We start from the raw sequence: 24,804 nt of genomic DNA, 5'->3' as shown, positions 1-24,804 counted from the left end.
AAAAAGCACTCAAAGAAATCAATGCCCCACTCATTATAAATAGCCTGAGAAACAGAAGGGAACCTCATCAAATTTATTACCAATGGTAAAAGGCTCAATGCTTTCTATGTATGAACAGAAACAAGGCCAGAATATCCATTCTTACCGCTTTTGTTCAACATTGTACTAAAGGTCCTACCAGTGGAATAAGGAAAGAAAAAGAAATAAAAGGCATGAAGACAAGACATAAAACTGTCTTTATTTTAGGTGACATGATCATATAAAACAATCCTAAAGAATCTACAAAAAAAGCTATTAGAACTAATAAGTAAATTCAGCAAAATCACAGGACACAAAGACAAAAATCAATTCTGGTCTTATATAAAATAGCAAAGAATAATCAAAATTTACAATAGCACCAAAATATATAGGAATAAATTTTGTGAAAGATTTTTAATACCTATGAACTGAAAACAATAAAACATTGCAAAGAAAATTTTAAAACACCTACATAAGTGGAGCAATATACCATGTCCATCAACTGGATATTAAGATGGACCAAACTGATATATAGATTGAGGCAACCTCAATCAAAACGCTAATGAGTTTTTTTTTTAAAGAAACTGACAAGTTGATGCTAAAATTAATACAGAAAAGCAAAAGATGTAGAACACAAAACTATTTTGAGAAAGAAGAACAAGACTGAAAGACTTAAATTACCTGATTTCAAGACTTATAAAGTTATAGTAACCAAGACAGTATAATATTGGCATAAGGATAGACATTTAGATCAATGGTACAGAATAGAGTCTAGTAACAGACCCTAGCCTTTTATGGCCAACTGATTTTTGACAAAGGTACATGATAATTCAATAGGAAAAAAGATGGTGCTAGAACAACTTGATAACTGTACAGGTTGGGGAGGAGACCTTATCCTTACCTCACATCATGCACAAAAATTAACCCAAAGTGGATCACAGACTTAAACATAATAGCTAAAACTATTAAACTTCTAGAAGAAAAATATAGAACATATTCATGACTTCAGTTACAGAAGATTTCTTAAATATAAAAAGCATAAGCCATGAAGAAAAAACTGAAAAGGCAGATCATCAAAATTTAAAACTCTGCCCTTTGAAAGACAGTTGAAAAGACAAACGACAGACAGGAAGAAAATATTTGCAACATGTATGTGAAAAAGGGACTGTATACAGAATATATTAAACACTTACAATTTCAATAATAAGACTATATACAAAAGAACAAACAACCCAATATAAAAATGGGCAAAAATTGTGAACAGACATTTCACAAAGGAAGATATAAGAATGGCCAAAAAAGCACAACTTCATTAATTATCAAGGAAATTCAAAGTATAACCACAATGAGATACTACTACTAGATACCCAGTAGAATGGCTAAAGTTAACAAGACAGTATCAAATGATGATGAAGATGTGGAGCATTCTTAATGGGAATGAAAAATGGTACACTTCGTAAAATAGCGTAGTAGTATCTTATAATATTATACACACATTTCTCATATGACCCAGCAAACTGTCACTGGTATTTACCCAAGAGAAATGACAATTTAAGTACATACAGAGATTTGTCTGCAAATGTTCACATCATTATTCATAACAGCCAAAAACTGCAAGTATAACTCAAATATCCATTAAGTGGTAAACAGCTAGACAAACTAAAGAAAAAGCCATACTATGGAATACTACACAGCAATAAAAAGGAACAAAATATTTATATATACAATATGTTTGAATCTCAAAACCATTATCCTAAGCAAACAGAGTCAAACACAAAAGACTAGCTATTGTATGATTTCATTTACACAGAAACCCAAAAGAGATGCACCATAGTGACAAAAAACAGTGGTTACCTGGATATAGAGTTAGGAAAACGGATCAAAGGGCATGAGAAAATTATTTCTAAGGTTCTCTATCTTGAATGTGGTGGTAGTTACATGGCTATGTATCTACTAAATTCAAACTGTATACTCAAGAAAAAAGAAAAAGAAAAAAGATATTTGCAATTCAACACAGACAAGGGGCTCATTTTTCTAAAATATAAAGAGCTCTTGAAAGTCAGTGAGGAAAAAAAAAAATCAATGAGAAAAAAGAACCAATAACTCAACAACAAAAAACTGAGCCAAAAAAATGAGTAATTCTTTTACAGAAAAAGAAGACCAGGGCTTCCCTGGTGGCGCAGTGGTTGGGGGTCCGCCTGCCGATGCAGGGGACGCGGGTTCGTGCCCCAGTCCGGGAGGATCCCACATGCTGTGGAGTGGCCCGTGAGCCATGGCCGCTGGGCCTGCGTGTCCGGAGCCTGTGCTCCGCAATGGGAGAGGCCACAGCAGTGAGAGGCCTGCATACTGCAAAAAAAAAAAACAAAAGAAGACCAAATAGCTCTTAAATAAACAATGCTTAACCTCACTGATATGAGAATGTTAAATTATACTGAGAAATCATTTTTCACCTATAGGATTGCCAAAAATTCAAAAGCTTGGTAATACTGTCCTGTGAAGGCAATAACATGGAGCTCTCATAGACTGCTGGTGGACAAGTAAATTGGTGCAGTCCTTACAGAGAGTAATTTGGAAATATTTATAAAAATTACAAATACATTAACCCTTCTACCCAACAGTAATTCTGCTTCTGGAAATGTATCCTACAGATATACTCACATAAATATAAAATGACAAGTACAAGGTTAATCTGTACAGCATTAGTTTTAATAGCAGAAGATGGCAAACAACTCAAATGATTCTCAACAATGGAGAGAATAGTTAAATAAATTATGATACATTCAATAAATAAAATATTATGCATCTATAAAAATTAAGTATTCTTTGTATACTGATTTAAGAATAGCTATAAAATACACTGTTAAATGAGAAAAAGCAAGGAGTAAAATGTGAGTGTGGTATGCCACATTCCATGTAAACAAAAGGGGATAAGAACTTATATATTCCTAATGGTACATGCATACAGGAACTTTAGAAAGATGCAGAACCAACAAGAATCGTTATTTGTTAGAGTGAAGAACAGTAGGACAGATTATAGGACTGGAACAGAACCCTTTTTTTTTAGTGGTACACGGGCCTCTCACTGTTGTGGCCTCTCCCGTCGTGGAGCACAGGCTCCGGACGCGCAGGCTCAGCGGCCATGGCTCACGGGCCCAGCCGCTCCGTGGCATGTGGGATCTTCCCGGACCGGGGCACGAGCCCGTGTCCCCTGCATCGGCAGGCAGACTCCCAACCACTGCGCCACCAGGGAAGCCCCAGAACCCATTTTAATTTCTTTTTTCTGGACAATGTAAATATAATACCTCTTCAAAAGATTGGGTGAATTAATTAAAATAAAATTAGATATGAAAACTAAGAGAACAGACACATTAAAGTTACACGTAAAAACAGGTAACAAACTTGAGGGCAATATTTACAATTCAAACAATTGAAGGATTAGTGTTAAAATATTATAAAGAGCTCCATTAGTATAAAAAAATCAAAGACCAAAATAATCCAAATGGCGAGGAGGAAATGAACAAAAGTGATGAACATATATATCACTGACGATCACAGAACATAAACATAAACACTAAACTTCATTAATAATCATGAGAGTGAAAAATAAAATATGCATGAGGTATATTACAACTAGCCTGACAAAAAGTCTAACATTATGAGCCATTGGTGAGGATCTAGCTAAGAGTGGGTGGGACATAAAGTAGTACAATCACTTTGTAAAATATAGTTTGGCATTGCTTACTGAAGCTGACTATGTAATTAATATATATAACAATCTTTACAGCAGCACTCATTGCATTAGCAGAAAACAGAAAACACAAATACCCACTGACAAGAAAATGCATCAATAAATTGTAGTATATTCAAACAACAGCACTGCAGCAGTACAAATGAAGGAACTATAGCTACAGCATCCACACAAACTCTCATGAATGCAACACTGAGAAAAAATAATGAAGCAAGTTGTAAAAGAATAATTTTGATTCAATTTGTATAAAGTTCAAAAATATGCAAAACCATGCATTATTTTCAGAGTACATACATATGCAGTAAAACTATGAAGAAGAGGCATCAATTAACGAACAAACATCAAGTAATTTTTTGCTGGTAGGAAAAAGGGAACAGCAAAGATATTGGTATTGACCTGTTCTTTAAGCTATGTGATGGTGCTTGTTACTGCTAGTTACTATGTCTCAAAATATATAAATACCCTTTTGTATGTATTGGATATTTAATAATTTTCAGAACTCTGCTAAAGAAAGGAATCAGTCATGAAGACAAGATGCTACAAAGTAAAATGTTAGTTCTCCTCCATCTAATTTATAATGAGATACTAATAAAAGAGAACATTTCAAGAAGGTTAACTATTCCTCTATCCGCTGCTGAGCAGTACTGTGTGACTCAGAAAACAAACAAAAACCAAAAAAACAGATAATGAATAAAAGGCATTTTTAGAAGACAATACGTAAATGTATAGGATAATTTTTAAAGAACTTTTTAAAAAGAGTTTAAATGGAAAATCACTCAAAGTTTGACTATCATCCCTTACCACTCACTTTCCAAACAAATATCAAAGAAAACAAAAACATCCTGGAACTGTAATTAAACTGCCTCCTATTAGAAATGTATATAGCCACCTGGCCTCTTTGGTGAGGCTCATGGCAGACTCTGGGAGGGCTCATGCCAAAGAGTGCTTCCCAGAACTCCTGCTGCCATTGTCCTTGTCCTCACGGTGAGACACAGCCACCCACTGCCTCTGCAGGAGACCCTCCAACACCAGCAGATACATCAGAAATACATCTACACGTGAAACAACTCCTCCAGAACACCCACTGAGCACTGGCAGAAGACCGCAGACCTCCCAAAAGGCAAGAAACTCCCCAAGTACCTGGGTAGGGCAAAAGAAAAAAGAATAAACAGAGACAAAAGAATAGGGACGGGACCTGCACCAGTGGAAGGGAACTGTGAAGGACAAAAGGTTTCCACACACTAGGAAGCCCCTTCGCGGGCGGAGATTGCAGGTGGCGGAGGGGGGGAGCTTCGGAGCCGCAGAGGAGAGCACAGCAACAGGAGTGCGGAGGGCAAAGCGGAGAGATTCCCGCACAGAGGATCGGTGCCGACCGGCACTCACCAACCCGAGAGGATTGTCTGCTCACCCACCGGGGCGGGCGGGGCTGGGAGCTGAGGCTCGGGCTTCCAGTCGGAGCGCAGGGAGAGGACTGGGGTTGGTGGCGTGAACACAGTCTGCAGGGGGTTAGTGCACCACGGCTAGCCGGGAGGGAGTCTGGGAAAAAGTCTGGATCTGCCAAAGAGGCAAGAGACTTTTTCTTCCCTCTTTGTTTCCTGGTGCGTGAGGAGAGGGGATTAAGAGCAAGGCCTAAAGGAGCTCCAGAGACGGGCACGAGCTGCGGCTATCAGCGTGGACCACAGAGACGGGCATGAGACGCTAAGGCTGCTGCTGCTGCCACCAAGAAGCCTGTGTGCGAGCACAGGTCACTATCCACACCTCCCCTCCCAGGAGCCTGTGCAGCCCACCACTGCCAGGGTCCTGTGATCCAGGGACAACTTCCCCGGGAGAATGCACGGCGCATCTCAGGCTGGTGCAATATCACGCCGACCTCTGCCGCCGCAGGCTCGCCCCGCACTCTGTACCCCTCCCTCCCCCCGGCTTGAGTGAGCCAGAGACCCCAAATCAGCTGCTCCTTTAACCCCGTCCTGTCTGGGTGGGAAGAGACGCCCTCAGGCAACCTACACGCAGAGGCGGGGCCAAATCCAAAGCTGAGCCCCTGGGAGCTGTGCGAACAAAGAAGAGAAAGGGAAATCTCTCCCAGCAGCCTCAGAAGCAGCAGATAAAAAGCTCCACAATCAACTTGATGTACCTGCATCTGTGGAATACCTGAATAGACAATGAATCATCCCGAATTGAGGAGGTGACTTAGAGAGCAAGATATATTATTTTTTCCCCTTTTCCTCTTTTTCTGAGTGTGTATGTGCATGCTTCTGTGTGAGATTTTGTCTGTACAGCTTTGCTCTCACCATTTGTCCTAGGGTTCTGTCCATCCGTGTTTTTTTTTCTTTAAAAAAAATTTTTTTTCTTAAAAATTATTTATTTTAATGACTTTATTTTATTTTATCTTACTTTATTTTATTTTATCCTCTTTCTTTATTTCTTTCTACTTTTTCTCCCTCTTATTCTGAGCCGTGTGAATGAAAGGCTCTTGGTGCTGCAGCCAGGAGTCAGCGCTGTGCCTCTGACGTGGGACAGCCAACTTCAGGACACCGGTCCACAAGAGACCTCCCAGCTCCACATAATATCAAATGGCGAAAATCTCCCAGAGATCTCCATCTCAACACCAACACCCAGCTTCACTCAACGACCAGCAAGCTACAGTGCTGGACACCCTACGCCAAACAACTAGCAGGACAGGAACACAACCCCACCCATTAGCAGAGAGGCTGCCTAAAATCATAATAAGGCCACAGACACCCCAAAACACACCACCAGACATGGACCTGCCCACCAGAAAGACAAGATCCAGCCTCATCCACCAAAACACAGGCACCAGTCCCCTCCACCAGGAAGCCTACACAACCCACTGAACCAACTTTAGCCACTGGGTACAGACACCAAAAACAACGGGATCTACGAACCTGCAGCCTGCAAAAAGGAGACCCCAAACACAGTAAGATAAGCTAAATGAGAAAAGAGAAAAACACACAGCAGATGAAGGAGCAAGATAAAAACCCACCAGACCTAACAAATGAAGAGGAAATAGGCAGTCTACCTGAAAAAGAATTCAGAATAATGATAGTAAAGATGGTCCAAAATCTTGGAAATAGAATAGAGAAAATGCAAGAAACATTTAACAATGACCTAGAAGAACTAAAGAGGAAACAAGCAATGATGAACAACACAATAAATGAAATTAAAAATAATCTAGAAGGGATGGATAGAAGAATGACTGAGGCAGAAAATCGGATAAGTGACCTGGAAGATAAAATAGTGGAAATAACTACTGCAGAGCAGAATAAAGAAAAAAGAATGAAAAGAACTGAGGACAGTCTCAGAGACTTCTGGGACAACATTAAACGCACCAACATTTGAATTATAGGGATCCCAGGAGAAGAAGAGAAAAAGAAAGGGACTGAGAAAATATTTGAAGAGATTATAGTTGAAAACTTCCCTAGTATGGGAAAGGAAATAGTTAATCAAGATCAAGAAGCACAGAGAGTCCCATACAGGATAAATCCAAGGAGAAACACACCAAGACACATATTAATCAAACTGTCAAAAATTAAATACAAAGAAAACATATTAAAAGCAGCAAGGGAAAAATAACACACAAGGGAATCCCCATAAGGTTAACAGCTGATCTTTCAGCAGAAACTCTGCAAGCCAGAAAGCAGTGGCAGGACATATTTAAAGTGATGAAGGAGAAAAACCTACAACCAAGATTACTCTACCCAGCAAGGATCTCATTCAGATTTGATGGAGAAATTAAAACTTTTACAGAGAAGGAAAAGCTGAGAGAGTTCAGCACCACCAAACCAGCTTTACAACAAACGCTAAAGGAACTTCTCTAGGCAAGAAACACAAGAGAAGGAAAAGACCTACAATAACAAACACAAAACAATTAAGAAAATGGGAACAGGAACATACATATCGATAATTACCTTAAATGTAAATGGATTAAATGCTCCCACCGAAAGACACAGACTGGCTGAATGGATACAAAAACAAGACCCATATATATGCTGTCTACAAGAGACCCACTTCAGACCTAAGGACACATACAGACTGAAAGTGAAGGGATGGAAAAAGATATTCCATGCAAATGGAAATCAAAAGAAAGCTGGAGTAGCAATTCTCATATCAGAAAAAATAGACTTTAAAATAAAGACTATTACAAGAGACAAAGAAGGACACTACATAATGATCAAGGGATCGATCCAAGAAGACATAACAATTGTAAATATTTATGTACCCAACATAGGAGCACCTCAATACATAAGGCAAATACTAAAAGCCATAAAAGGGGAAATCGACAGTAACACATTCATAGTAGGGGACTTTAACACCCCACTTCCACCAATGGACAGATCATCCAAAATGAAAATAAATAAGGAAACACAAGCTTTAAATGATACATTAAACAAGATGGACTTAACTGATATTTATAGGACATTCCATCCAAAAACAACAGAATACACATTTTTCTCAAGTGCTCATGGAATATTCTCCAGGATAGATCATATCTTGGGTCACAAATCAAGCCTTGGTAAATTTAAGAAAATTGAAATTGTATCAAGTATCTTTTCCGACCACAACGCTATGAGACTAGATATCAATTACAGGAAAAGATCTGTAAAAAATACAAACACATGGAGGCTAAACAATACACTACTTAATAACGAAGCGATCACTGAAGAAATCAAAGAGGAAATCAAAAAATACCTAGAAACAAATGACAATGGAGACACGACGACCAAAACCTATGGGATGCAGCAAAGGCAGTTCTAAGAGGGAAGTTTATAGCAATACAGTCCTACCTTAAGAAACAGGAAACATCTCAAATAAACAACCTAACCTTGCATCTAAAGCAATTAGAGAAAGAAGAACAAAAAAACCCCAAAGTTAGCAGAAGGAAAGAAATCATAAAGATAAGATCAGAAATAAATGAAAAAGAAATAAAGGAAACGATAGCAAAGATCAATAAAACTAAAAGCTGGTTCTTTGAGAAGATAAAAAAAATTGATAAACCATTAACCAGACTCAGCAAGAAAAAAAGGAGAAGACTTAAATCAACAGAATTAGAAATGAGAAAGGAGAAGTAACAACTGACACTGTAGAAATACAAAAGATCATGAGAGATTACTACAAGCAACTCTATGCCAATAAAATGGACAACCTGGAAGAAATGGACAAATTCTTAGAAATGCACAACCTGCCAAGACTGAATCAGGAAGAAATAGAAAATATGAACAGACCAATCACAAGCACTGAAATTGAAACTGTGATTAAAAATCTTCCAACAAACAAAAGCCCAAGACCAGATGGCTTCACAGGCAAATTCTATCAAACATTTAGAGAAGAGCTAACACCTATCCTTCTCCAACTCTTCCAAAATACAGCAGAGGGAGGAACACTCCCGAAGTCATTCTACAAGGCCACCATCACCCTGATACCAAAACCAGAGAAAGATGTCACAAAGAAAGAAAACTACAGGCCAATATCACTGATGAACATAGATGCAAAAATCCTCAACAAAATACTAGCAAACAGCATCCAACAGCACATTAAAAGGATCATACACCATGATCAAGTGGGGTTTATTCCAGGAATGCAAGGATTCTTCAGTATATGCAAATCAATCAAAGTGATACACCATATTAACAAACTGAAGGAGAAAAACCATATGATCATCTCAATAGATGCAGAGAAAGCTTTCGACAAAATTCAACACCCATTTATGATAAAAACCCTCCAGAAAGTAGGCATAGAGGGAACTTTCCTCAACATGATAAAGGCCATATATGACAAACCCACTGCCAACATCATCCTCAATGGTGAAAAACTGAAACCAGTTCCACTAAGATCAGGAATAAGACAAGGTTGCCCACTGTCACCACTATTATTCAACATAGTTTTGGAAGTTTTAGCCACAGCAATCAGAGAAGAAAAGGAAATAAAAGGAATCCATATCAGAAAAGAAGTAAAGCTGTCACTGTTTGCAGATGACATGATACTATACATAGAGAATCCTGAAGATGCTACCAGAAAACTACTAGAGCTAATCAATGAATTTGGTAAAGTAGCAGGATACAAAATTAATGCACAGAAATCTCTTGCATTCCTATACGCTAATGATGAAAAATATGAAAGTGAAATTAAGGAAACACTCCCATTTACCACGGCAACAAAAAGAATAAAATATCTAGGAATAAACCTACCTAAGGAGACAAAAGACCTGTATGCAGAAAACTATAAGACACTGATGAAAGAAATTAAAGATGATACAAATAGATGGAGAGATATACCATGTTCTTGGATTGGAAGAATCAACACTGAAAATGACTCTACTACCCAAAGCAATCTACACATTCAATGCAATCCCTATCAAACTACCAGTGGCATTTTTCACAGAACTAGAATAAAAAATTTCACAATTTGTAATGGAAACACAAAAGACCCCGAATAGTCAAAGCAACCTTGAGAACGAAAAATGGAGCTGGAGGAATCAGGCTCCCTGACTTCAGACTATACTACAAAGCTACAGTAATCAAGACAGTATGGTACTGCCACAAAAACAGAAATATACATCAATGGAACAGGATAGAAAGCCCAGAGATAAGCCCACGCACATATGGTCACCTTATCTTTGATAAAGGAGGCAGGAATGTACAGTGGAGAAAGGACAGCCTCTTCAATAAGTGATGCTAGGAAAACTGGACAGGTACATATAAAAGTATGAGATCAGAACACTCCCTAACACCATACACAAAAATAAGCTCAAAATGGATTAAAGACCTAAATGTAAGGCGAGAAACTATCAAAGTCTTAGAGGAAAACATAGGCAGAACACTCTATGACATAAATCATGGCAAGATCCTTTTTGACCCACCTTGTAGAGAAATGGAAATAAAAACAAAAATAAACAAATGGGACCTAATGAAACTCAAAAGCTTTTGCACAGCAAAGGAAACCATAAACAAAACCAAAAGACAACCCTCAGAATGAGAGAAAATACTTGCAAATGAAGCAACTGACAAAGGATTAATTTCCAAAATTTACAAGCAACTCATGCAGCTCAATAACAAAGAAACAAACAACGCAATCCAAAAATGGGTAGAAAACCTAAATAGACATTTCTCCAAAGACCATATACAGATTGCCAACCAAGACATGAAAGAATGCTCAACATCATTAATCATTAGAGAAATGCAAATCAAAACTACAATGAGATATCATCTCACACCGGTCACAATGGCCATCATCAAAATATCTACAAACAATAAATGCTGGAGAGGGTGTGGAGAAAAGGGAATACTCTTGTACTGCTGGTGGGAATGTGAATTACTACAGCCACTATGGAGAACAATATGGAGGTTCCTTAAAAAACTACAAATAGAACTACCATATGACCCAGCAATCCCACTACTGGGTATACCCTGGGAAAACCATAATTAAAAATGAGTCATGTACCAAAATGTTCATTGCAGTTCTATTTACAATAGCCAGGAGATGGAAGCAACATAAGTGTCCATCATCGGATGAATGGATACAGAAGATGTGGCACATATATACAATGGAATATTACTCAGCCATAAAAAGAAACGAAATTGAGTTATTTGTAGTGAGGTGGATGGATCTAGAGTCTGTCATACAGAGTGAAGTAAGTCAGAAAGAGAAAGACAAATACCGTATGCTAACATATATATATGGAATCTAAGAAAAAAAAAATGTCCTGAAGAACCTAGGTGTAAGACGGGAATAAAGACACAGACCTACTAGAGAATGGACTTGAGGATATGGGGGGTGGGGAGTGTAAGCTGTGGCAAAGTGAGAGAGTGGCATGGACATATATACACTACCAAACGTAAAATAGATAGCTAGTGGGAAGCAGCCACATAGCACAGGGAGATCAGCTCAGTGCTTTGTGACCACCTAGAGGGGTGGGAGGGAGGGAGACACAAGGGGGAAGAGATATGGGAACATATGTATATGTATCACTGATTCACTTTGTTATAAAGCAGAAACTAACACACCATTGTAAAGCAATTATACTCCAATAAAGATGTTAAAAAAAAAAAAAGAAATGTATATAGCCAGTTCCATTCTCATAAGTTATCCCACTTAAAATCTGAAAAGTGTATTTAATTCCCTATGTTCCTGAAAATCCTTTCGTATTAAGGAAATATACAGAAATAAATAAATCCTCCTTCAGTAAAGAATGAAAAATAAAGAGGAAATTGAGAAATTGACATATAATAATCAAATAAAGCCATGGTGAAGGCAAATAAACAAATGCAAAACCACGATGAGGTCTTTGGTAAATTTTTACTGGCTAAAACTGGGCTTGAATTTGCAGTCAGATATAGCAAAGAGGGAAACATGATTAGTTAAAAGATAGTTATAAGTTAATAAACTCTACTCAAAGATCATTATCAGCTTTTTTTGATAGTGAATCCAGAAAGAAATATTCCCTGTGAATCTTATGAAGAACTAAAACCATCAAGCCAACAAAATACCCAGAAGGTTAATAAAATTAATGGATTATTAGAGGAATAGAATTGGGGGAAATAAACAAAAATACGTTGCAGTAAAATTATTAAATAAATTGATTAATGAAGATACTTAAAATTCAACATAATACCATATTATTATATTATTTATATGGTCATATAAAATTTACTGACCTTCCTGAATTGCCATGTCCACAGTTATTCCAGAAGCTGAATGCAGAAGCTTTTGGTAATTCTGTGCATTTTGATCAAACAACTGTACAAGAAGAGTGCATGTCTTCTCATATTCACATCTGCTAACAGTGCACAACTGCTCCAACTGCTGAAACACAGTGGCGGTATCATCCAGTGGATCATCTAAATTATCTCTGCAAATATATAAGAAAAGGATTGCAGATGACGTTAGAATGAGATGTACTTTTATTCACCACAAATAAGCTTTATTTATGTTAAATAAAAATTCTATCATGGATAAAGAAATAGAAGACATAGACTGTAAGGTAAGAAATAAAATGTCTATATTTGAAAATGTGAACCACAAGAAAGCTACTAGGACTAACAGGTGAGTGTATTTCCAAGGTGCTAGCAATACATATCAATATATAGAATTCATTACTATATACTAACATGAACAACTGGAAATTTAAGTTTAAAAAACAGTATCTCCAAAGGCACCAGAAAACATAAAACACTAATTAAATCTTAAATATATGTAAGATCTAAAGGCTGAATAATACAAAACAGTGATGAAAGGAATCACAGAAGAGCTCTAAATAAAAGATAAACATGCTCATTGGCTAAAAGACTCAATATTGCTGAGATGTCAATTCTTCCTCCAAATTAATCTACAAATTCAATGCAATTCTAGTCAAAACTCCAGCAGGACTTTTTTTTGTAGATACTGACAAGATGATTCTAACATTTATACAGAAAAGCAAAGGAAGTAAAAGAGCCAAAACAATTTTAAAAAGGGAAAACCAAGGTGAAAATTCACACTACCTGATTTCAAAGCTTATTATAAGGCTACAGTACTCAAGCCAGGGGCTACTGGCAGAAGGAGAAAAACAGAGACTAATGAGAAAAGAGTCCAAAAATAGAACCATCCATATGTGGTCAATTAATTTTTGAAAACAGAGTAAAGGCAATGCAATGGAGAAAGGATAGTCTTTTCCACAAATGGTGTTGGGGATAACTGGTCTTCGCTATGCAAAAAGGAAAAAAAGAAAAATAACATTGAGTCTAAACCTCATATCATATACAAAAATTAACTCAAAATGGATTATGGACCTAAATTTAAATTATAAAACTTCTAGAAGAAAAAAATAAATGATAAATTGGACTTCATTAAAATTTAAAACTCCTGCTCTTTGCAAGACTCTGTTAAGGAAATGAAGAGACAAGCAATGGACTGGGAAAAAATATTTGCAAAACACATATGATAAAAAGACTTGTGACCAGAATATACAGACCTCTCTAATCGCAAGATAAGAAAATAAACGACCCAATAAAAAAAAGGGAACATATTTGACAGGCATTTTACCAAAGAGTATATACAAATGGTAAATAAGCACATAAAAAGATCCTCAACATTGTTAGTTATTAAGGGAATGCAATTTGAAACCACAATGAGGCACCACACTTATTAGAATGACTAAAATTTTTTAAAACTGACAATATCAAGTGCTGGTGAGGATGCAGAGCAACTGGATTTTTCATACACTGCTGGTGGGAATGTGAAATGATACAGCAACTTTGGAAAACAGTTTGGCAATTTCTTATAAAGTAAAATATACACTTACCAGGCAACCCAGAAATCTCACACCTAGGAATTTATCCAAGAGAAATAAAAACTTAAATTCATACAAAAATCTGTATAGGAACACTTACAGCTATTTTACTCATAAAGGCAAAAACAGAAAGAACCCAAATGTCCATCAATAGGTGAGTGGACTAATAACTGTGATATATCCATAAAATGGTATACTATTCAGCAATAAAAAGTAAAGAACTACTGACACAAAATGGAAGAATCTCAAATGCACTATGCTAAGTGACAGAAGCCAGACTAAAGGGCTACATACTATATGATTTCATTTATGCAATAACATCCAAAAAAGACAAAAATCTTAGGGAACAAAACATCAATAATTGCCAGATGCTGAGGATGGGGAAAGGTCTGACTACAAAGGAACCTAAAAAAACTTTTTGGGGTGATGGAACTATTTTATATCTTGATTGTGCTGTTAAACACAACGGCATACACTTGTCAGAACTCACAGAACTGTATACTAAAAAAGGTGAATTTTACCATAGGTAAATTATACCTCCATTTTTAAAAATTCCAAGATGCAGAAGATGAAAATACAACAAAAACATTTAGTTTTCAATACCTCACAACTATGGCAACAGATTCCAACCGAGAAGTGATAAAGGCCTTCGTGATTTCTGGTGCATAAGTGTCTAATAAGTGGGGTTCAGTTGATTTCACAAAAGGAACTGATGCTACCATCCTTTGCCAGAGAGTTAATAAATAATGAACACTGTTGGGAGCAAATTCCCAATGCTACAAAAAAATAAAGCAAACGTTATTTAAAATGACATTATGTCTTCCTAGAATAAGAAATGGAGAGGCAAAATTAGTAAACATACAGTTTAAAATAAACTTTTATTCTGATTATAACCAATGAACATTTAAAATAGCAAATTCTGTTAAATGTTTGTGAACTTCCTTCTAATCTTTCCAGGAATATTTTTTCACAGAGTTGATATCATGTGGAAAATATGGTTTTAAAACTTCCCCCCAAACTTATAAAAAGAATTTTTCCGAAAACTAATCTGTAAAACTTTATTTTATTTCTCCACATAGATTTTACTACAGCATCTCAATTCGGTCTTTAATTATTAGATATTTAGATGGCCTCTAAATTTTTATTATTATAAAATTTGTTACAAAGAAGTTTTTTACCTAAAATCTTGCAATGAACATTTTTAGCAAAGTGCTCTAATAAATGTTTTTTTAAATCCCTACCAAATCTTACCAAGAAAGTGTTTTAAAACTATCTACAGTTTAACATCAACTATATATTTTTATTTACCTGTAGGCTAGTAATGGTAAAATTAGCAATCAATCTGATAACTTCAGGATACTCCTTCACCATAACTAATTCTCCCAGCTGGTAATTCGTCTTTAAACGAGCCAAAAATCGACAAAATTCATGATAATTACCTGGATTGGACAAACCCTAAATTATGAGACAAAAAGAAAGGCTTTTTAAAAAACTTAACAACAAAAAACCAAATGATTCCTACTGGACTTAACGTTGTCATAAATGATTAATAATAAGAAATCCAAACTAGAGGCTTTGGAGGAAGCTTTGACCATGATGACTAAATCATAATGTTTGGGAACCACTATATTACCCCAAAAAAACTTGCATGAGAGACAGAAAAGAGACAGAAAAGGGTGGAGAGAGAGGGAGAGAGAGTGTGTATCTTGTGACTTAAATAGAAGTCAATACAAGACCTGAAAAATATTTAAGATGGAAAATAAGAATGGGCTCTTGAAATCCTGGAAAAGAGCAATACCACTAGACTTACATTAAATGTGTACCCACAAATAACAGAAACACCTTTTAATTCAACAAATATTTATTGAGTACCTAGAGGCATTATGTCCTCAAGCAACTCCTTGTCTCTTAAGACATTCAAATAAACTGCTGCAATGTAGAGCAGAAAGTTTAACAAAAGTACTACAAGAAACAGAGGTAACTTCGTGGGGAGGACAGCTTAAAAGGAAAGACCAAGAAAGGTGCCCCCAGTGAGCTCCTTGAAGATAGGACATGTATGTTATTATCTTTATAGTTTGAGAACTCTGCACTATAGCTGGCATGAAACAGAATTCAAGTATCTTTCAGTATCTGTTTAATAGTGAAAGAGTTTGTAAAAAATTTCAACCCATGAAAAAATATAACATAGTTTCTAATTATTAAGGACTAATTTAAAAATATGTTTTGTATTCATGGGTCTTTTAATACATATTTATAATTCTAAAAATATATATAATATTCAAATTAACTTTTGGAGCCATAACACATCAACATGAGGATACTGGAAAATCAATTAAGAGAATTATCTGATATTAGCATATTATCTTCCACATATTGACTGATGATAGTGAGCTGAATAACTAAAAATTTTAAAGTATCGATATATTGGTAAAAATCCCATTTATCAGCAAAACACATAAATTTCACAGTTATGCCAACAGTGAAAAGGTAAAACGAATGCACAACACATAAAATACCTCTTAATCTGCAAAAACAACTGTTCTTTATAGAGTAAGCATGTTTTCTTTATGTATAGATATTATATGTCCCCCCTAAGTTATTAATAACCAAGAGACTTAGATAAACCTCCTTAAATCATCATTTAACCTTTTAATATTTGTACTTTCATTACAGATATTTTAAACCAAAAGTGAAACAAATTTTATCTAGGCATCCAAAATCACTAATTTATAATGGCTGTGCAATTCTCTGAAATGAACACTGCCACTGAAGATTTGCAGTTAACATAGAGAGTAGATTTAAAAATCTACAAATTTTTATTGTCCACAAGAGGGCAAAAAAGATATTCATAATTTAAAGCCACTTATTCCAATATTAACATCCAGATTTATACTGTCCTCTAGTTTAGAAGGTAGATATGACTGAATTAATCACTTCAGTAATTTAAGAAGTGCAAGGAAAGTACAATGGTAGAAAGCAGAAGCATAATAAGGTATACAACCTCTATTCATATTTACCTAAAAGAACGGGAAAAATAAAAAGAACAACACAGCAGTCAGTCAGGAAAACATTCACTTTTAAAAGCTGCCCATTTATACTACAAATGAGATCCAAGAAAGTAGAATATGATACTTATTTTCTTCCAGAATCGTAATAAAGTCATAAGTTTATTATGCACCTTTCAGCAGAAAAACTGTATTTAAATATGGTAAATATTAATTAAATTACTTCAAAAATACCTGAGGGTTTTCAAGTATCCTTTTTACTCCCTTGATTAAATTACCAAGGTACTTGGCACGTTCAGGACTGCTAAATAAGGACCTTCTTGTAGACGCAAACTGAACTAAACATGAAAGTGCCTAAAAACAGGAACAACAAAATTCATTTCACCTTTAAAATTAATGTAAGGCCACATGTAAGGAACATTATTCTTTACATTTAAATTTTTTTAATTTTAATGATAAAATAGTGTTATAGATTCCAAAAACAATGAAAGCTAAACATCATCAATAATTACCACCACCCAAAACCCGTCAATCCCACCACTAGAATTCCTATTTCTGTGTAAAATTCCTCTAATATTTTTGTATATATTAAATACACCAGAGCAGAGCCGGGACCTGCATACACTCAAAGGCTCCTAATTGCTTGATGCCTAATCCGTTTGTAAACCAACGAACCAGGTGTTTCACCAAAAAGAAAATATGGTTTTGTTGTAGAATACATTTGGGAACTACTGTACAATATGCACTGTGGTATCCTGCAAGTGGGAAAAAAATCCTTTAACTTTACTTAATCCAGCATGTCCCAAATTTATCTGGTGATAAAACATCTTGCTCACACCATTTATTAGTATCTTGAGGAACAATTTGGAAAATGCTGCTGAAAAAGTCAGATACCCTATAAAAATTCCTGCAAAGTGTCTGTGGCCTAGTTATCTTTCTGAAGTTAATACTTTACCAGTCAATTTCACTTCTCGGGTTCTTAATTCTACTACTGGAACCCACTGAAGCCTGTTTGTTCATTAACTGAGAGGCCCAAAACTGGCAACTTTCAGGCCAAACTGGCCCACATATGTAAACTTGCCCACTTTAAAAAAAAAAGAAAAAGAATTATTTGTCAATATTTAAATATTCCAGTTAGGAGATTTCACACAAAATGACTGGCTCTCTTGGCAAGGGTGAGAATAGGGACAAAAATCAGAGGATAGCCTTTTTAGATGTTACTCAGTTTGCCACAGTCCTTAATGTTAAAAACAAAATCCAAGCAAACAACCCAAAAAACAAAACTCCCTTCTGATGTGTAGAAGGTTCAGGAACCACTAGCGTAATAAAAATATCCAGGGGTTTGGGGCCAAAACCACCTGGGTTTGAATCTCAACTCCAAAATTTAGTTCACTGCCCTGACGGAAGTCACTTAGGCCATTCTGGATCTGTTTCCTTGTCTACATAGTGAAGGTAACAATACTTACCTTGCAGGGCCACTGTGAGGATGAAGTGAGATAAGCATCATAGGATAGGGCATGCCCAATAAATGTCAGTTACATTCTCTTAAAGCAGTTGCTTTCCAATCTACTTTTAAGCACCAGTAGCTTGTTTGTTTTATCCCAAAACATAACTGTACATGAAACCATGGTTTTTAAACAACTAAAAACAAGACTATTCTGGTTAAAAGACAGAAGGCTGAAGTTCTGTGGCACCACCTGGAAACATGAGTGTCCTGTGAAACCCAGTTTAAAAACCACCCTCGATTTGAAACCACCTTAAAACCCTCGATTTGAGAGCAAACATGTTTTCTAAGAAAGGGAGGGAGTATTTTTGTGAACCTATTCCTCCCTTCTAGGTGATAACATATCTAAACAAACATACTGCTGATATGTACTTTAAATATGGAACATCTTTTTTCGGGAAATGACAACATAAGAATTCCCCAACTTCACTTCTACAAGCTTAGATATTAAGCTAACAACTTTCTTTTTTTTTTCAATCTTGCCTGGTCTCTGTTTTAGATTCCACAAAGATGGGATACAGAGTCTCAAAGTTCCATACTATAACCAAAGAGTTTCAAGAATCTTTTAGCACACAACAGAATCTGATTCAAAAAATAAATGAACAGCTGGAGTGATGAGCACAAAATCAAGTGAGCAGATCCCCTTTGTTTCTCATTTGGAGATATCTGATGGGGGCCACATGGCAAGCCTGACATGGAGCCAAGCAAAGTGGAGAAAGAGTCAGAGAGGTTAAGAAAAGGGAAGGTAACAGGTGGGGTGGCAAACTACTGGACTGAGGCCCAGAAGAAGAGCTGGGGGTGGGGACTGAGTGGGAAAAAAGATACTTAGAGGTTGATAGGTTGTCTTGGCTATGGGCAGGAACGAAATCACCAGTTATGGGTTTTGGGCTCACCAGTGAAATGACGGGAACTATGGGCTATAAATAGAAACTGACAAATAGCTTACGTAATATAAATCCCAGATGATGTAAGAATCTCTTATGAGAGGTAAACCTAATCAAGAATATAAATAAATATGTACCACCCTTAGATAAATATCACAGGTACTTTTTAATGAAATAATGAATGAGTTTTACTTACTAACTGAGATAGGAGTGGTGGAAGTGAATGATACAAATTAAAGAAAAGATCCAATGTTTCTGGTTCCAGGAAAACTGGAAAAAAAAAAAAATTCTAACACCATTACTTTCAATTCAGTGATCTTCACATAGTAAGACATTATCATACAAACCAAGAACTCCAAGACCTCTGCATGTGGCCAATCTTTCCTTGCAGTTAGGCTTAATTCCTTTTTAATTCCTAGCTATTTTCCTTTGAAATATGAAATAATACAAAGATAAAAATTAATTAGCTAAGATGTTCCTTATTTCCATGTAGCACCTACAGTTCCTATCGAGAGAACCTTCTCACTATTTTCATTTATATTAAGGTAATAAAAACATTTAAAAATTCAAATAGTATAAAAAAGTAAATAGTACTAAAAAGTATATAGTAAAAAACAGCTGTACCCTACTCCATTCCAACTGCCTTTCAACTCTTAGGTATATTTAAATACATGTTTCCAAATTACATGCTGTATTACATGTCTTTGACTATTTTATTTTAGGTCTCAAATGACCTTGTTACGGTACACTCTCCCCTCTACTCCCACCACTCTTTCTACAATCCATCCTCTCTCAAAAATCCATCCACTGTTATAACAATATGGAATTAAATCAATTCTAAGTGTTTACTTTATTATGACTAGGTAAATAATGTTAACAGCTAAGCCAAGTATACTATGATTATATCACATTTCCAACACTCCCTGGATTTAATCACAGCATCTTTTCTGTGCTTAGTTGTGTAGGTCGATATCTGTCATTAATTCTTTCCAAATGTTCTGACAGATTTGCAAAATGTTCTTCATGCCATTCTCCACCTGGTCGATAGCATCAAATAACCTATCACTTCCATTTTCCCACCCCTTCCTCCTGGAGCCTTCTTCAACTTAGACTGGCTGTTCCAAAATGTGTTACATAATTATCTCCTTTTTATGTCTGCTGATTGTCATCTTGTGTTAGCTTTCTTGAACTCCATATCCTCCATTTTCTTGCTTGTATATCAAGTAGCTTCATAACAGCAAGTACATAAGGGCTAAATTTCAGAACGATTTACATGTCTGAGGATATTACTCCATTGTCCTCTAGCTTCCAGTACTACTGTTGAGAAATCTAATACCATTTTTTTTTTTTTTTTTTTTTTTTTTTGCGGTACACGGGCCTGTCACTGTTGTGGCCTCTCCCGTTGCGGAGCACAGGCTCCGGACGCGCAGGCTCAGCGGCCATGGCTCACGGGACCAGCCGCTCCGCGGCATGTGGGATCTTCCCGGACCGGTGTCCCCTGCATCAGCAGGCGGACTCTCAACCACCGCGCCACCAGGGAAGCCCTCTAATACCATTCTTGATCCCAATCCTTTGTAGGTGACTTTCTTTCCGGTAGATTTTAGGTTCTCTTTGTCCTTGTTATTCTGAAATGTCATGATTATGAAGCTTAGTGTATTTTTTTTCATTCATTATGTTGGGTACTTATGGGATCTTTCAATGTGAAAATTTATGTATCTCATTGCTGAGAATTTTTTTTTGGTATTGTTTGCAAATTGCCTTCTGTTTTTTCCTGTCCTTTCTTGAACTCCTAATAGTCAGATGTCAAGCTTCCTAGTTTCATGCTTTAATATTCTTGCATTTTTTTCTATCAAATCTCTTCTTGCTTTTTTGGTTCTACTTTCTGGGATATTTCCTTAGCTTTATCTTCCAATTCTTTTACTGAATGTTTTATTTGGGCAACTTGTATATCTGGAACACTGTCTTAACTTCCGTTTTTGAAACAATATCCTATTCATGTTTCAGGAATGCATTACCTTTTCTTATCTCTCTGAGGATAGTAATTAAACCTTTTTGAAATTTACTTCGACTCTTCACTTTGTCTCTGTTTCTACTAACTCTCCCTTTTTAAAAAAAGATTTCTTGAGATAATTAGATTTATATGCAGTTGCAAGAAATAACACAGAGAGATCCCATGTATTGTTTACCCCATTTCCCCAAATGGTAAGTTCTTGCAAAACTAAAGCACAACATCACAATCAAGAAGGCACACTGATAAAATCCAATCCACCAATCTTATTTGGCTTTCCCAGTTTTACATGTACTCGTGTGTGTGTGTGTGTGTGTGTGTGTATTTAGTCTGTGCAATTTTTACTACATGTGTTGGTTCATGCATTCATCACTACTATCAAGATACAAAGTCCCTTTTAATTGTTTCTTTTAATCTCTGACTTCCATATTAGAAGTTTTCACCAAATGTATGGTGTTTCTCTACTATATCTGATACCCCTGAATGAGAAACCTCTCCAGTTTAATTTCTCAAGAGAAAAAAGCTCTGGTCTTGGGAATCTAGAGGGAAGTACACATAGGGAAGGAAGGGAAAAGGGCAGTCACAGAGCTGCACAGAGGTGGTAGAGAAGATCCCAGGGGTGTTTGTGCAGAACATAGACTTTTTACCAAGTCCTTTCAGCCCAATTCCCTACCTCTGACTTCAACAGGAAAGCCCTATTGCCATCATCTTTCTGGGATGTGTGACAGCAAGTGAGTTTGCTCCTTTTTGGTGTCCTTCTCTGTAACAAAGTAAATTGCAATTCTGCTCTGCTAAATTAGCTACTCTAATTCATTCTCTTTATAACTTTGAAAAATATGTTGATATCTCCTGCCAAGTGTTATATCCTCTCCTACTGTTTATCTGAAAATTTCAAAACAGAGCTCTTCATTTCCCCACCTAAACTTGTCATCCTCCAACTCTAGAGTTGTCTTTTCTTTTTTCCAAAATCAAAATACAGAGGTTACTATGATATGAACTGAGGAAAACAGATTTCAACATTGGGTATCAGCAGCTACCTTAGGTTACAAGTTTTCTTGAACTTTCTGATTGCCAGGTAAAAAACAGAGATAATTGCACATAAAGCAACTATACTGCTAATCCTGTGTATTTTATGTTGACCATTCCTTACACTAAACTTTTTTCTTACTTGTTCTCCAAGTTGTTGGAATCTGTACTGTGCAAAGATCATCTGCAGATTCATCTGCTGAACTGCCAATGAAGTCAAAGTTAAGGCAGTTGAGGACCAGTTTCAAGACTTGCATTACTAGGTTTTGTTGACCTTGATCCTGAAGGTTTAAAGGCTTGGCCAACACCTGAAAGAGGTTCAGAGTCAAATGAAACATTATGACATATGTCAATTAAAAGAATTTTAGTCAACTAATTTAAATAATTCTTCAGTTCCAAATTAAAATTAGTTAAAAAAAAAAGAATTTGCATAGTTATGTTGTATATATCAGAAAAAAACTGTAATATCACTATCAACAAAAATCTAAATAGATTAAATTTTCAAATTTAATCTTGTAAAATGGGGTTAAAACCTTTCATATTTAACTGCATACTGGAGATCACCTTCTAAAGTTGTAGGAAGTAACTTTAGGACAAATACTTTACACAGCACAAATGTATAAATGTACAGGATTCGTTAGCTCAAAGGAGCAATTGGAACAAGCTGAAAATATAATATTCTTCAAGAAAAAGTAGGGGAGCTTCATGCATAAACGATACACATTCAGCTAACAAAGGTTCTCAGAGCTGTTTGAATGTGGGAGGACACTCACAAGCTCCTGGAGAACAATCCCGACCCCCTCAAAATGTTCATTCTGACACAACCAGAACAGATTATATCTCCTAGAGATACAATGTGAAATATTTGTGGAGGAAATGATAAGAAGCTTGGGATTCTGCTTCAAGAAAAACACAGAAAGAAATAAAGTGGTTAGTTAAGGATAGAGATGAAACAAGATTGCTCACGAGTTGTTAATGCTTATCTGGTTGCTGGGTCTAAGGGAGTTTATTATACTATTCGATCTTCTTGTATATATGTTAAAATTTTTCATACTAAAAGAAAAATTTTTAAATAGAGGAACTTTCAGTCTGGCCTAGTGTGGCAGTTACCATGTTACTATATCACAGAATTTAAATAAGTAGAAACTAGTGATTAGTGGAACATACTTTGGGAAATGCTCTACTACACCAATTAACAAGCTTGAGTAGAATGAGGGAGTCCCTATATTACAAGAGAAAACAATATAATTATGAATCATACTATGAACATACTAATGTTCAATAGGGCACTAAGTAGCAAATGGGAAAATATTATTTCCTAAAGAAATTATTAAAGTCAACTATCTTGGCTCAACTCTGAAAAAATATTGAGAAATGATGAATTAGGAAAACTTGCCGTCATTTCATTGTTCATCTGCACCCTGTTAAAATATGGGCAGGGCAATACAGAAACTACGTCTCAAATAGCTTCTGTAATAAGTAATCTACGGTAGGAAGATAATGAAACTACTGTCTAAAGACAAGTTACTAAATTCCCTTTGGATCTTACTTTATTATATCCCGACTAAATAAAAGTGAATTTTTTGGAACCGCTTATAGATTTGTGCAAATTAATTTGTACTTAAATTAAACGGGCACAGGGGAATTCATCTGAAATTCTTCTGAAACAGGATGCTGAATTATTAAGTAACTTACCTCTTTTAGAAGAGAGCATGCTAGCACTAAAATGTCTTTAAGAGAAGTGTCACGAAATGAGGTAGCTATTTTCCTGTGTTTTGCTGAAGGTCTAGAATAATCAACCTAAAAAGTTCAAGATGAATTTATTTAACCAGACTTGCCAAACAGCAAAGCAAAAATTTACTATGTAAGAAAAGGAATGAAAATAATGATTAAAGAATCATAAAGTATAGAGCTAAAAGAGCTTTTAAAAATCTACTAGTATAAGTGATTTGTTTAAGGTTACTCAAAGAGCTAATAATGGCAGAGCCACGACTAGAACCCAAGTTTCTGTATTGTTTTAATTCAGTGCTCTCTCTACAAACTATACTGATGCCAAAATTGAAAAGCAGAATTGATCATACTTTCAGAGGCAATATAAACACAGATTAGAAAATAATAGATACTATCCACTCCTGAGTCATGTATCATATTTCACATTAGGCAAGTAACAGCTTCCCTGTTCCTCAGGCTCCACCTATGAAATGGGAAATCTCTGAGATAATCCTCAAATTCTAACATTCTGTGAATCAGCAAACTGAATCAGTTACAGAAAGATTCTTCTATATGAAAGTGACATTTCTATATATATCAGATATGTCACTGATTCATG

At 35.9% G+C, this 24,804-nt stretch overlaps 1 protein-coding gene across 3 annotated transcripts in view; it reads right to left on the bottom strand.

Moving 5' to 3' along the window:
* The window catches only part of RANBP17 (RAN binding protein 17), a 315,657-nt gene that overhangs the window by 260,308 nt on the left and 30,545 nt on the right, over nt 1–24,804 (bottom strand). For all 3 annotated transcript variants that reach the window (XM_022595127.3, XM_022595128.3, XM_022595131.3), the window contains exons 6-12: nt 24,171–24,275; nt 22,618–22,783; nt 19,638–19,711; nt 17,288–17,407; nt 15,357–15,503; nt 14,652–14,824; nt 12,436–12,629 (exon numbers count right to left, since the gene is read on the bottom strand). In XM_022595127.3, coding sequence (XP_022450835.2) covers nt 12,436–12,629; nt 14,652–14,824; nt 15,357–15,503; nt 17,288–17,407; nt 19,638–19,711; nt 22,618–22,783; nt 24,171–24,275 — 979 coding nt within the window. The remainder of the gene's footprint in view (nt 1–12,435; nt 12,630–14,651; nt 14,825–15,356; nt 15,504–17,287; nt 17,408–19,637; nt 19,712–22,617; nt 22,784–24,170; nt 24,276–24,804) is intronic.

Source organism: Delphinapterus leucas, chromosome 3, assembly GCF_059928025.1.
Source record: "Delphinapterus leucas isolate spDelLeu-1000000601 "Yukka" chromosome 3, BTC_Dleu_Yukka2, whole genome shotgun sequence".
Classification (NCBI taxonomy): domain Eukaryota; kingdom Metazoa; phylum Chordata; class Mammalia; order Artiodactyla; family Monodontidae; genus Delphinapterus; species Delphinapterus leucas.
This window is presented reverse-complemented; position numbering and strand designations above follow the sequence as displayed.